At 43.0% G+C, this 13,113-nt stretch overlaps 1 protein-coding gene across 1 annotated transcript in view; it reads left to right on the top strand.

Moving 5' to 3' along the window:
* MEIS1 (Meis homeobox 1) overlaps window positions 1-12,420 on the top strand; it is a 104,301-nt gene extending 91,881 nt beyond the window's left edge. Inside the window, exons 8-11 of the mRNA XM_018084438.2 lie at window positions 6,549-6,607; window positions 7,861-7,950; window positions 8,223-8,318; window positions 10,852-12,420. Coding sequence (XP_017939927.1) covers window positions 6,549-6,607; window positions 7,861-7,950; window positions 8,223-8,281 — 208 coding nt within the window. The 3' untranslated portion in view covers window positions 8,282-8,318; window positions 10,852-12,420. The remainder of the gene's footprint in view (window positions 1-6,548; window positions 6,608-7,860; window positions 7,951-8,222; window positions 8,319-10,851) is intronic.
* The last annotated feature ends 693 nt before the right edge of the window (window positions 12,421-13,113 follow it).

Here is a 13,113-nt window from a genome sequence, read left to right as displayed (position 1 = left end):
AGAAGCAGGGCCAGGAGCTTATGGGTCCCAGTTTGATGGAAAACCACCAGCTATCCCTGCTGCATCCAGAGCACAAGCCACCACTAGGCTTGCTACTACCCCTAGGCAGTCACCATGTCTACGTGTTTTCTCATAGGGCTGGTAGTGACAGGACGAGGGGGAATGCTTTAATAGGGTGGGCATAGATTAGATATTAGAAAGAAATTCTTCACTGTGAAGGTGGTGAGGCACAGGAACAGGTTGCCCAGAGAAGTTTTGGATGCCCTATCCCTGGAAATGTTCAAGGCCAGGTTGGATGGGGCTTGGAACAATGTGGTCTAGTGAAAGGTGTCCCTGCCCGTGGCAAGGGGGGGTTGGAACTGGATAATCTCTGTGGTCCCTTCCAACTCAAACCATTCTAGGATTTTATAATCCTATGGTGGTGGGGTGCTTCCCCAAATACAGTCTTTTTATTTGGAGGCAAGATGTGCCTAGCAGCAATTTGAGAAGAAAACCTGGTATGGAGCAAGACGGGAAAGCTCCCAAGCTTAAAGGCCTGGGAGAAGAGGAGATGGCCAAAGGTAGAGCTGGTGCGTGCTGGGCCGGCCAAAATGTGGGGCATAGCCGGCTCTTTTACAAGGAGCACATACCTGATCTCATCTCTCTGCTTTCTATTTTTGCCCTCGATATGCTCACTGCATTAGCAGACTTGGCTTGGGAGGCATTCGATAGCACACTCCTGCTCTAAAGCAACTTTTCTGAATGCACAACATGAATCCTCCATTGGTGGGGTCACGCAGTAATGCTTGAAGTCAGAAGCTATTTTTAAAACTAAATTGCAGAACCACACATGGCTTTCATTAGTGCTTTACATCAAATTTGTCAGCTAATTAGTGGTTTTTCATCACCAGTTTTTTGCATGGTATTTTATTTATTCGCTCTTCAATATTGTCTTGCGACAAACCCCTCAGCCCTATATACAGTCCCTGGCACTGGTGCTGCCAGCAGAGGAGGGAGGAAGAAGAGAGCCTGCAGGAGACCTTTCTGATCCTCCTGATGGATGGGCTCTCTGTGTTTGGAGTATATTCCAATATTACGTGTCTGGAGTGGGCGGTTTGCAGCCCGTGTACTCTCTTCCCTCCCTACCTCCATTTAGTGTTGTAAATGATGTATTGCAGTCCTGAACTGTCTTCGGTTCGGAGGAGGAGGAGAAACCAAGAAAAGTTGCCAAACATGACTTCATAAGGTTTGACTTTAAATTGAACAAAGTTTCTTGAGCATCTTGGATTTTTTTTTTTTTTCTTTACAAATAAAGGGAGTACAGAGAGCATGGATTGCTAATGACTGGTAGTTACGGGTCATTAAGCTCACTAACTGACTTCGAGATCAGAACTTTCTAATAACAGCAGTAAGCACTCTTTTAACATTTATTTCTCATTTTAGGGATGGGGAAATGTGATTACCATTTGAAAGTCTGCAGTTATTTTTTTCTGTTCATAATTACAGAGGCAGCTTGTTATTTTCAAGGCTGATTTTAAAACATTTGAAAGTATTCAGTGAAATAATTTCTGTGGTGTTTTTTTTTTTCTTTTCTTTAACTGACTCCTTTAAAAAGCTCTGGAAAACAAACACAGAGGGGAAAAATGAAAATATGTTAAAATAAGGAATAAAGCAGTTACTGAAGTGTAATAATCTCGGTTTATAGCACACTTTCCATTTAAATTGGTTTTATTAGAGATAAACCTGTTAAGCGTTGAGGAATTAAGTGCTGAATAGAGAAGGTTGTTTCGCTGCTGTATAAATGAAGGATCCCAGTATGCAGAAAAGAGTGCAACTTGATTTTACAAGTGAATAATTTGCCAGTTTGAAGGGCTCTGGTTACTTTGGCATCTGTTATAAAAATGATGATTTGTTTGTTGTCAAGAGGGATACTGTTTTTTTCAGAGGGACAAGAGAGGTTTTAGCACTGGGGTTTGTAGGCACTTTGGGCTTTCTCATTCTCCTTACTCCTGGTTTGCTAGAAGGAGCTCGAGGAGAAAATGAGGCAGAGAGATTTTTGGGAACTTCTTGGCACTGCTAGTGAGACACAGACTTCTGTCATGCAGCGCTTTGGGACAATATTGAGAGGGACCAGCCTGCGACTTCAAGTAGCAAAAGTCAGTAATGGTGTGAAACTCTCTTCGTTTGGGAGGGCTGGGGGCAGAGAAAAATTCAATAGACCGCGAAGTCTCAGCATCATCTTTCAGACAGCTGGTCCTGGAAAATTTCATTGAAAGACTGCAAATTGGAAGTCCCCACAATCGCTCTGTCGATTCTTGAGCAAAGGTGACTTTGGAAATTTGTGACAGCAGAGGAAGGTCTTGTTTTATTCACTCGACAGAAGTGAAATACAAGGGGAAGGGAGAAAGAACAGATCTGTGCGGAAAATGTCACTTGGGCTGTAACCTGAGCCTTAGCGAGCTGTGCCTTTCGGAGGGTTTGGTGACCCTCTGAAAATCCTTGCTCTCTGGCTGCTATTATTGTAGCCAATTTCCAACTAAAATAAGTCTTTTGTCATCACCAGCCATGCAGCCTCTTGCTGAGAAGAAACAAAACTTGTGCGTGGCAGCGAGGGCGGCCAAGCTGAAGGTCAGAGTGCAGAGGCAGATTGCTGCATCCCCGGGGCTGGGGCTGGAGCTCACCCGTGGGACCAGCGATGCACCAACAGGGGAGTCTGCCAGTGACCTCTGGAGACAGACCCCAGACAAGAAACCTAAGAGAAAACATCCTAGTAAAATGCAAATGGGAGAAAAGAGAGTTTCCTCCTCCTCTTTAGGCTTATGCAGGTGGAGTTGCTGGATTTTTTTCTTGCTTTTTGGTACGTGGCAGAAAGCGCAATCCCATGTGTCCAAATAGGGCAAGGAAATTTAAATTGAAAAAAAATAGTAAATACCCTAAACTTTTGTGTTTGCCCAACTGTTCAAATGTTTTCTCCATGCCAGATCCTTCCTCTTGCAAAACAAAAAAGGAAAAAAAAAGAGCTTGAAGAAAGGAACCCAAATCACTTTGAAATGTTCTCAGCTCTCCTTGGGCTGGGAGGTGGGTACAACTTGTACACTGAGGGATCTTGTGTTGTCTGTGCCACTACTCTTTTGAGGCAGAAAACCCAAACCAAAAAAAACCCTTCTTCATCAGAGCAAAGGTACCAATGCATAGAGCCACTGGTATGGGGAAAAATACCTTATACAAGTTTTTGAGCCTGACTTGGTCTTTGTGCACATGAGTAAGGTTATGTGTCTGTCTTAAGTTTTATTCTGAGTTGTATTTTGATAATACTCCATTTCAGTAGCATTTAGTATGCAAATATCTTTTTTAGGTCCCGATTCCTCTGAACTTTTAAAAATTAGGGTGACTTAGGGTTTCTTCTCTTAAGATAGGTGAATATGAACATTTGGGAAAAGGGACAGGGAGATTTTTCCTGTTAGCTTTTCTATTCCGTCGTTTTTGCTGATGTTAACATCAGCCTGGCACCCTGGAAATTCAAAGAGTGATCAAAAGATCCTGGCCCTTTTCTCAAAGCAAAAAAAAAAAACAACAACCCAGAATATAAAGAAATTAACCCCATGTCCATGTATTTCTGCAGCAGCAGCTAATTCGCAGTTTTGCTTGCAAAGAGTTCTCAAATGTGATTTATAAACATAGTAGCACTGCATTGTGCTCTCTCAGGGCAAGCCACATTAATAGTTTTAATCCGATGGGTTCTTAGGAATTCCAGGTTTAGGATGCAGGAAGAAACTTGAAAGTGAATACTTTCTTCTTTATTTTTCTTTTTTCTTTTTCTTTTTTTTTTTTTTTTAATGCATAGTGGTTTGGAGTCTACTATAATGCAAAGTAAAGCGTTGTGTTACAAAGGCAGGGAGGATGGGACAGAAGGTTAAAGGGCATCCTGGAAACAAACAGCTGGACCAGTTTATTTAAACAGATACAAGGATGGGGAGCTGACCTCCGTTTGACTTCTAGTGGGAGGAGCGAGAATGTCATTTTATTACTTTGCCCAGAAGGAAAATGTTCTTGCGTCTGAATTCCCCCCGAAGACATCCAAACACTGGGCTGTTTGGCAGAATTGCTACTTATAGAAAATACTTACATGAATGCGTAGGAAGAAGATAACTGTTAAGTACCTGTGTGTAAAACGTTCCTAAAGCAGATATCCCAAGCGATAGCATGGGGCAAACGGGTGAGAGTACGTTTTACAGTAGGCACGTCTGGCAGATGATTATTGGTAAACTCTAGATATATAGTTTATTCTGGTATATTAGTGTATAAACGATGTATAGTATAGCTTATTATCTTGAGATCCCCCCCTTCTTCTTAAAAGTGCTTGTAGTTTGGAGGAGAAGGAGGAGAAGGTCTTGAAGTTGGGATGTGCATGCTTGATGTTGCTCAGCATTTCTTTGGGGTCAAAGCTGTTGAAAAAATGAAGGTTTTGGTGACCAGTCACTCTCACGACTACCAAAAATCCTCCCCCCGTTTCCACAGTACCAGGTCCTGGGAATGTGGCAGGAGAAGGATGGAGTAAACACAGCAAGAGCCTTGCCAGACTTGCAAAAAGAAGTGGCTGAGGCACTAGGGTTCTGTGTTGTTGTTTTACTTCGAAGAGTTACTGTGAAAATTGCTTTCTGCAAATGCAGATTACAGATATTAAACAATTTTCCAATTGGTCATGGAGCTAAGGCAGCTAATGGGGGAAAAAAAGCAGATTTCTTTTAATTGCTTATTTCACATGGTGTTTGTGCTACACCTGTGCTTATAATGAGAAAGGAAAATTAGTCTAACCTTCTGCTCACATGATTCTAATTTTCATGGTTTGTACAAGATAATGATAAACTGATTTGCAACACTGTTTGCTGGCATTGAGGGTGGTGTTTATTGGAAATGTGTAGAAAAATTGATCCAATACTGTTGCTGACAAAACATGACCTAGTTCAGGTGTAAGGTTTCCAGATTGGCACCCAGATTTGGTGCCTTTGAGCCCGTTTCCTCAAGACAAGGGGTTTGATAAGGACTCAACATCTTGATTAATTTTTGCAGGACTTTGGGTAATGGGTGTCAGTGGGGAATGGGAGATAGGAGGAGTCTGAAATCACTGTGCTGGTCTTTGATGAGGGCAAAAGAAACAGCATGGGGCAGTGGTTTGCTATTCTTCTCCCCTCTGGTGTAGGGGAATGGGTGGGCAGAGCTGATTCCCGCGGAAAGATCCTGGTGGTTTTATCTCTGTGGTAGGAGAGCTCCTGCTAAGCCACCTCAAGCAAAGGCAATGAAAACAAGTATCAAGTATTCCTTTGTGAAGTTTCCCATCCCAGTTTACAAGTGTGGTGTGGTTTAGCCAGTGCTCACGCATCTTCCTTTACTAGTAAATATTGCGGCGTACACATTTTTATTATTCTTTTTGTCTCTCCTGAAGAATAAAAAGTCCAGTTATGCAACTTTGCTGTGATAAGATCTCTGTGAAGATTTTTTTCCAAATGGATTTTAACTAAACTTTCTGATGAGTGAAATCTCCAGAGAGGTTCTTCAAATGCTCTTCATTCAGATAGGTTCCCAACCGTGATTTCCAGCCTCCTTACTTCAGAACCACAAGGAGACTGGGGCACTTGTGGTCTCTCTCCTTCTTCTGTTTTGCTCCAGATTATTTTGAATATTTCCAAATAAGCATTACAAGACTTACTGAGGCGAAGAGCTACAGAAACACAAGGAGTAGAGTTGCAGATTGCTATTTTTAAAAATGACCGTACCTTCTTTTTTTTATTATTTCCAAAGATCTGCTTTTCATTGTTCGGGGGGGAATTTTCAGTATTCCAGTAATTACAGTTTAACAAGATGTTTGCTGTAAATGGTCAGGCCTAGCTGGAGAAAACAGGATTATAAATTCAATTACTGTAAAGCTATGACCTCGCCTTGACCCCCTCAGACTTTGCATAAAGAGAGGGAGGGGGGAAAAAGCCCACCAAGAAATGGCTAGGAGGAATGCATGGCTCTGAAGTCCCCAGCAGTGTGACTTAGTGGTGATAAAAGTCCAGACGTTCCCTCATTTGATGGGGTTCTGCCATCACAGTTCATTATCTTAATAGTGGGCATTAAAAGGGAATTAGGTTTGCAAGAGGTAGGGGCAGGTTTTGATAAAGAAAAAAATTGGAAAAAGAAGTCAGAGGACATAAGGCAGAAATGACACTAATGAGGGGGGAGGTAGCAGATGCCCTCACGAACATCTCGCTTCACACGTTTTTGTTTTTTTGGTGCCCCATTCTGTATTGAGAAGAGCGTTGCTGGTATTGTTTCCTGAAAACTCGGCTAATTCCCCCATGAAAAGATGAAATGGAAGTGTCCAACTGTGGTAAAAAGCAGGCAAACATAAATCAGCTTGGAAACCCCAAGCTCGTGCTCTCAAAGGTCATGAGGGTTAGAGGTTTAGCAGTGTTTGCATCCCCATGCAGCTCGATGGAGAGCGCCACAACAAGGGCAAGAGGGCTTGGGGATGGGTGGAAGACATCCCTTCCCTAACCATTTGCTTTCCTTTTTTTTTCTTGCAGGTTTATTAATGCTAGAAGAAGAATAGTTCAGCCCATGATAGACCAGTCCAATCGAGCAGGCAAGTCCCCAATAGTAACTGTATTCAAGTCACGCAGGCGAAAACCATCCTCAAGCCATTCACGGGGAGGTCCATTGCCTGGTAAATAAATGAGAAATGAATGCTGGGAGTGATTGACAATTAAAATACAACCAGCTTTCTTTCATTACGACTCTAATAATTTTAACATGATTAAAAACATTTGGGGAAAAAAAAAGACACTGAAAATTCAAAACGAAAAACTAAAACGATCCGCTCCATGACCGGACTTTCTGTACATGATCCCAATTATTCTTATTTTTTTTAGCAGTTGTTTGGAGTTTTCCTTTTACCAGCTCTTTCTGCTCCTGTGACCACTCCCTGGTGCATGGCTTGGTGTGGAATTGCTGTAAACTTTATTACCTGTCAAAAGGGCAAAGGGGTCAGAATCGCTTGTGGGACTCAGTAAAGTTCAAAGACATTCAATGAGGTAGAGCTTTATGTGCTTTAATAACCCAAGGCAGCTTACTTCTGAAGCCGGCTTTTAATGTACAGTCAAAACCTCCAGTTCAGGTAGTGGTACTTGTACAGGGTTCTTTTGTCCCTTGGCTCTTCTTTTTAGTAGCTGTCTTTTGGGATTGCTGAGCATTTGCTGTTTACTTTGGGGGGATTTATTTCTACTTCTTTAAAAGACCTTAAGTTTCCACATGCTGGTTCTGTCTGGGGTCCTGGCTCGCAGCTCTGTGCGGGTATTTACCATCAAGGATTGCCAGAGCCCTTTAGTCCCAGTTGGTTTTGTTTTCCAAGTCTTGCTGTCAAACTCTCCAAATACATTGTTGTCCAAGATGCCTTTGGACCACACTTCCTCTTCAAGTACATTTGATTATTTGTCATTAGAGGTAAATATCTGGCATGGACGTGTTCAGATCCTACTCTTAGAAGGCACAGGGGCGTAATTTAACACACTGTGATTTCAGTGTGACTATTCCAGCCATAAAATCCGGCTCCTATACAGGTTTTTGCATTGACGTCAGCAGCGGCAGCAGCTGGAGCCCGGGCTCCTCATGTCTCAAGATTTCAGTTTGCAAACTTCATTTCCAAACTTGCAGAAGGAGATTAAGCCAAAACTTAAGCGTGCTTGTTAGGCCGGCGCTAAATTCGCACAGTAGATATTTTTCCCTCTCTTTAGAGCCAACAATGATAGCCCGCGGGTAGGGGGGGGTTGCGTCTCGATGCCGTGAGAAGAGATGACCCTCTTGGCTGCTGCTAAAAAGCAATGTTCTGCACTTTTCCAGTAAGTCAAGGAACACCCTATAACCCCGACGGGCAGCCGATGGGAGGTTTCGTGATGGACGGCCAGCAGCACATGGGCATCCGAGCACCAGGTAAGCCCCGGGGGAGCGTCACCCGCCTACGGGTGGCCTCGGTCGCGCCACCGCAGGTAAACACACCTCCGCCCTCCGCTGCCGTCCCAGCTGCCTGCCTTGCCTCACCTGTCTTCTGCCTGCCTTCCACACCGCCGAGGGAAACCAGGCACCTCCGCGCTCGAGCGGTCCTGGACCCTCTGCCGGTGCTGTGTTTTGGAAAGGGGCTTTTGGCACTATCTGTTGACTTTGCTCATTTTCTGGCATCTTCTTGGATTTTTATCTCCCTCTAGGACCTATGAGTGGAATGGGCATGAATATGGGCATGGAGGGGCAGTGGCACTACATGTAACCTTCACCTAGGTAACCAATGGCAAAGCCAGGGGGAAGTAAGTACAAACGAGGTCTTTGTTCTCACTTTATCCGAGGGATATTTGTCTTCTTGCATTTCCCTATGTTCTCCCTGCCCATAGCCTCATGCTTGTTCCTTCCTTTCCATCCATCCATCCTACGCCTGGGCTCCTTCGGGTTTTCTCTCCCTCTGGTTCAGCTCAAGCTTTCCAAGCTCCCAAAACCCCCCGTGCGCGCGCGCGCTGTACGCTGACGCTGCCGTACATCGACGCCGCCATACATTGATGCTATTATCCATCCCCGAGCACATGACAAAACAAGGAGCAGCCGGGGAGGTGGGGGAGCCCGTCGTCTTGGCAACAGACTGATTTGCAAAATGTAAGCGGTCTGCAGCAGCGCAGGGAGAGGAAAGAGCATGTCCCCAAAGTGTCATAAATCTGTCTAACCGCAGTTGATGCATGAGTTACATTTCTCCCGCTAACCTGCAAGACACCAAAAAAGCCAAGCGGAGACTTCTCGTAGGGTAGGGAAAAAGAAACACACCAAACGAAAAAACGGCAGCTTCACTTAGTTGCGTTTTGGAAGGCGATGGACAAAACTTTGATTTCTTTTTTTTTTTTTTTTTTTTTTTTTTTTCAAGTTTATTTCTCTTTGTCTGTCCGTCATAATGGGATTACGTGTGGCAAAGGAAAAAGAGAGAATACAAAATAGAGGTGTGCGCAGCAGGCTATGGAGCTTAGCCCAGGCTAATTGACTATATCCAAATTAAGTATGCCATCACTTGCAGTGTGACAAATGGATTTGACTTATTCAGTATACAAAAATAGAGATCATTAATGCAATCTTCAGTGGCAGGCCTCGCGAAGAAAGCCTAGAAAAACTGTCCCAGTTTTTTTTTTTCCCCTCTTGTCTTTTATAGGGGAAAATACATTATACGAATTTTCGTATTTTCTTTTTTTTTTAAGACTAAAGTGGTTTGAAACGCCAAGACACCGATACCATGTTTAAATGGTGCATGATTCTGTTCCTCTTGCTCTTTTCTGGAGTTGAAAGAGTTATTTCAGCATTTTTGTTGTGCCCCCAGCCTATATTAACACAGGGTTTGAAGTTACCCAGGGCAAGTGTATTTCGTAGTACTCTTCTCTGGGCCCAAGTCAAAACTAAGTTTTAACAATTAGCTGTGAAAACATTCCTCTGAGCTTGGGAATGCAACAGCCTTATTACCTCATCATGAAAATTTCTAGCTTAGTTAATTTAAATATTGTTTCTTAGTTTCTGGGTCAATTAAATTTAAATGATGTATTTTATGCTTCGTGACCAATTAAATTAATAGGTTATTACAAAAAATATTATCATCTTTTTTGATTAAAGAGCTGTGAGTACAGTATATTTTATAAGCAATTTTCATTAGTTCAAAACTGTTCCTTTAGGCTAGATTAAGCAGCTATTCATTGCTAGAGCCTTGAGACCTGATTCCAAGGTGTTCGGCGCATTCACAGCGCGCTCTTACTTAGAACTAAAGCCAATTGAACCTACTTAGCAATAGCGTATGCCTTTCACCCTTGATGATTATGGAGCTTATAGCTCTCCGAAACAATACACCTGTCAGTTCCCATCAGCTACAGCAATCCAAGCAGAAGGCAGAGGCCCACAGAAAGCAGGAGGTTTTATTGTTTTAGGTCCAATTTTTTTTCTTATTGTTCTCCCAAACCCACTGAAAGGTTTGACTGAGTTGCGCGTCTGATTTTTTTTTTTTTTTTTTTTTTTTTTGTGTGGCCAGAGGTGAGCAGGGGGGAAAGAATTAATTGATAACTGTTATTGATTATATATATATTTTTTTAATGTGTTTAAAAATACGGGTTTGGTTTAACAGTCGTGCTTAGTAATCCTATCAATTTCGGCTTCATATGAGGCCTTTGTTCAGCAATGTATGTTCTTGTTGTATAGCATCTACTTGAATGGCACAAATACTTGGGAGAGATTCCAAGTGATCAGGCTCAAGAGCTAAATAAATAGCTGTTGATAAACCTTGACACCTATTTAACCCATCTCTCCTCCTGAGCCCCTCATTAACGACAACGAATTCCCTGCCCTGGTATTCCCAGCATGCTTTTACAAGTGGGGAGACGAAGGCAGGTGGCTGGAGTAAGGTCATGGGGAATGGAGCCCACCTGAGAGCCCTCACAGGGCTTGGTGCCACCACTCCTTGTGACTTTAGTTATCTTCAGACTGGCTCTGCCTCTCGCGTGCTTCCAGATCAGAAACATCTCCATTGCATATGTTCCTAACCAGAAAAGGAGAAAGCGGTTTTATCTCCAAAAGCTCTGTATTTGGAGGGGAGAGGAGGTTCTTGGGGGGTTTCTTTTTGACCTGGGAATCGTTCCTGTTGCCTTCACTGTGAGTCCATATGTAGACTCTGATTCCACAAAGGCAACTTGCGCTCACGTATCCGTGACTCTGCATCCCTCCTCGGGCTCAATCCCGGCCTTCTGTGCCCGAGCAGATGAGCTTCACAGCCCAATGTCGGCAGCCAGTCCCCCACCACTCACCACCACCTCTTTCTCTCCGCAGGGCTGCAAAGTATGCCAGGGGATTATGTGTCTCGGGGTAGTCCAATGGGTATGAATATGGGACAGCCAAGCTATACCCCGCCCCAGATGCCCCCCCATCCTGCTCAGCTGCGTCATGGCCCCCCCATGCATACCTACATTCCTGGACACCCTCACCACCCAGCGATGATGATGCATGGAGGACCACCCCACCCTGGAATGCCCATGTCAGCATCAAGCCCCACAATGCTTCATACCGGCGAGCCAGCAGTGAGCGGACAAGTGATGGACATTCATGCTCAGTAGCTTAAGGGAAACACACGTTGTCTGCAGCGATGGTAGATTTCAAACATTGTCTTTCTGCAATGACTATGGAGTTCTTGGTGTCAACTTTGGACCAAGGGACGTTCCAGTTCTTCACAGGGACCCTGAAAAGCAGGAAAACACCAACCGAAGTCAACTTCTGGGGACATGCTAAATACCTATATAAGACATTAAGAGAACAAAGAGTGAAATATTGTAAAATGCTATTATACTGTTATCCATATTACGTTGTTTCTTATAGATTTTTTAAAAAAAATGTGAAATTTTTCCACACTATGTGTGTTGTTTCCATAGCTCTTCACTTCCTCCAGAAGCCTCCTTACATTAAAAAAGAAGCCTTACACTTATCCTGCAAATGACAGAAAGGGCTTATTTGCAGGATTTTTAGAGCATTAAAATAACTATGTCAGGCAGAAGAATCTTTCTTCTATCCTAGGATTTCAGCCATGCACACTCTCTCTCTCTCCCCCCTCTCTCCTCCTCTCTCTCTGTCTGTCTTTCTTCCCTTTCTCTCCCTTTCTCCCCACCTCTCTCCCTCTCTCTCTTTCTAGCCTGGGGCGTGAATTTGCATGTCTAATTCATTTACTCACCATATTTGAATTGGCCTGAACAGATGTAAATCGGGAAGGATGGGAAAAACTGCAGTCATCAACAATGATTAATCAGCTGTTGCAGGCAGTGTCTTAAGGAGACTGGTAGGAGGAAGCATGGAAACGGAAAGGCAGTGTATTTGAAGCCTAATTGTCACATCAGAGCATCCTTGTCCCCATGCAGCAACCACCACCTTGTACATCACTTCCTGTTTTATGCAGCTCGAAACATGGACTGAAGATTTATTTTTAATATGTTGACTTTCTTTCTGGGCAAGACATCGGTCATGTGTGCATTTTTTTTTCCATAGTCCCATCATGGAGCATTTATGTATACATTGTAAATAAATTTTGTGCAAAAAGGACTGGAAAAATGATCTGTATTATTGCAATTTTTTGTAAAAGTAGCAGTTTGGTATGAGTTGGCATGCATACAGATTTACTAAGTGGGATAAGCTAATTATACTTTTGTTGTGGTTAAACAAATGCTTGTTGATAGCCTTTTTCTATCAAGAAACCAAGGAGCTAATTATTATTAATAATAATCATTGCACACTGAGTCTTAGAGTTTCTGATTGAAACAGTTTGGATTGTATAATAACTCAAAGCCCAGTTGTAGTAGTTTGAGTGCAGTAATGAAATCTGAATCTAAAATAAAAACAAATTATTTTTTGTCATGGTGACTCCACTGCTTGCAAAATTTGTTTCCTGTCCCCATGCAGTATTTGTAGCCATTCTATCCCAAATTGGGAGCCGAGCAGCTACAAAATTCAGCTGGCTCTGGAGATGTTATCTATCATTTGTTATTTAAATATCAGCTTCATATTTAAAGAATGTAAAAATAATGCTACCCTCAGTAAAGAAACTTTCTTGGAACTTGCACTGTAAATTTTCAGGATGGGAACTGTTGCCTGTTAATAAATGTAATATCGTAGGGCATTATTGGACAGAAATTTGTAAATAGTATTACCCTCCCTGCCCTCCAAATTCTAGTTCTAACACACAGTTTAAATTATTGAGTTTCTTTCTGGAATTGAGCATACTAAGGAAGGAGGAAAATAAAACTTGGGAAACATTGCCTGGGCAAGGCATGTCTGTAAGGGCATGAGGTGCTGCTGGACCCCTGCAAGCAAGGCCAGTGCAGGCTCTCCTCTCCTCTCCTCATTAACCAATTTCCTCACACATTTGTACTTTTTCTGCACCGCAGCCAGCGAGTAAAACAGTCCCAGCCAGCCTGGGCAGGCTGCGGCTGGAAGACCTTCTCATTTGCTTTAAATCAAATCGCAGCTATAGAAGAAAAAAATTGAGTTTCCCGAGGCTAGGAAAAGGACACAAATATCTTAATTAAGGCAAAATCATGCAACAGCCCC

The sequence above is a fragment of the Manacus vitellinus genome, unplaced genomic scaffold (genome assembly GCF_001715985.3).
Source record: "Manacus vitellinus isolate BGI_N305 unplaced genomic scaffold, ASM171598v3 scaffold_70_pilon, whole genome shotgun sequence".
NCBI lineage: Eukaryota > Metazoa > Chordata > Aves > Passeriformes > Pipridae > Manacus > Manacus vitellinus.
This window is presented reverse-complemented; position numbering and strand designations above follow the sequence as displayed.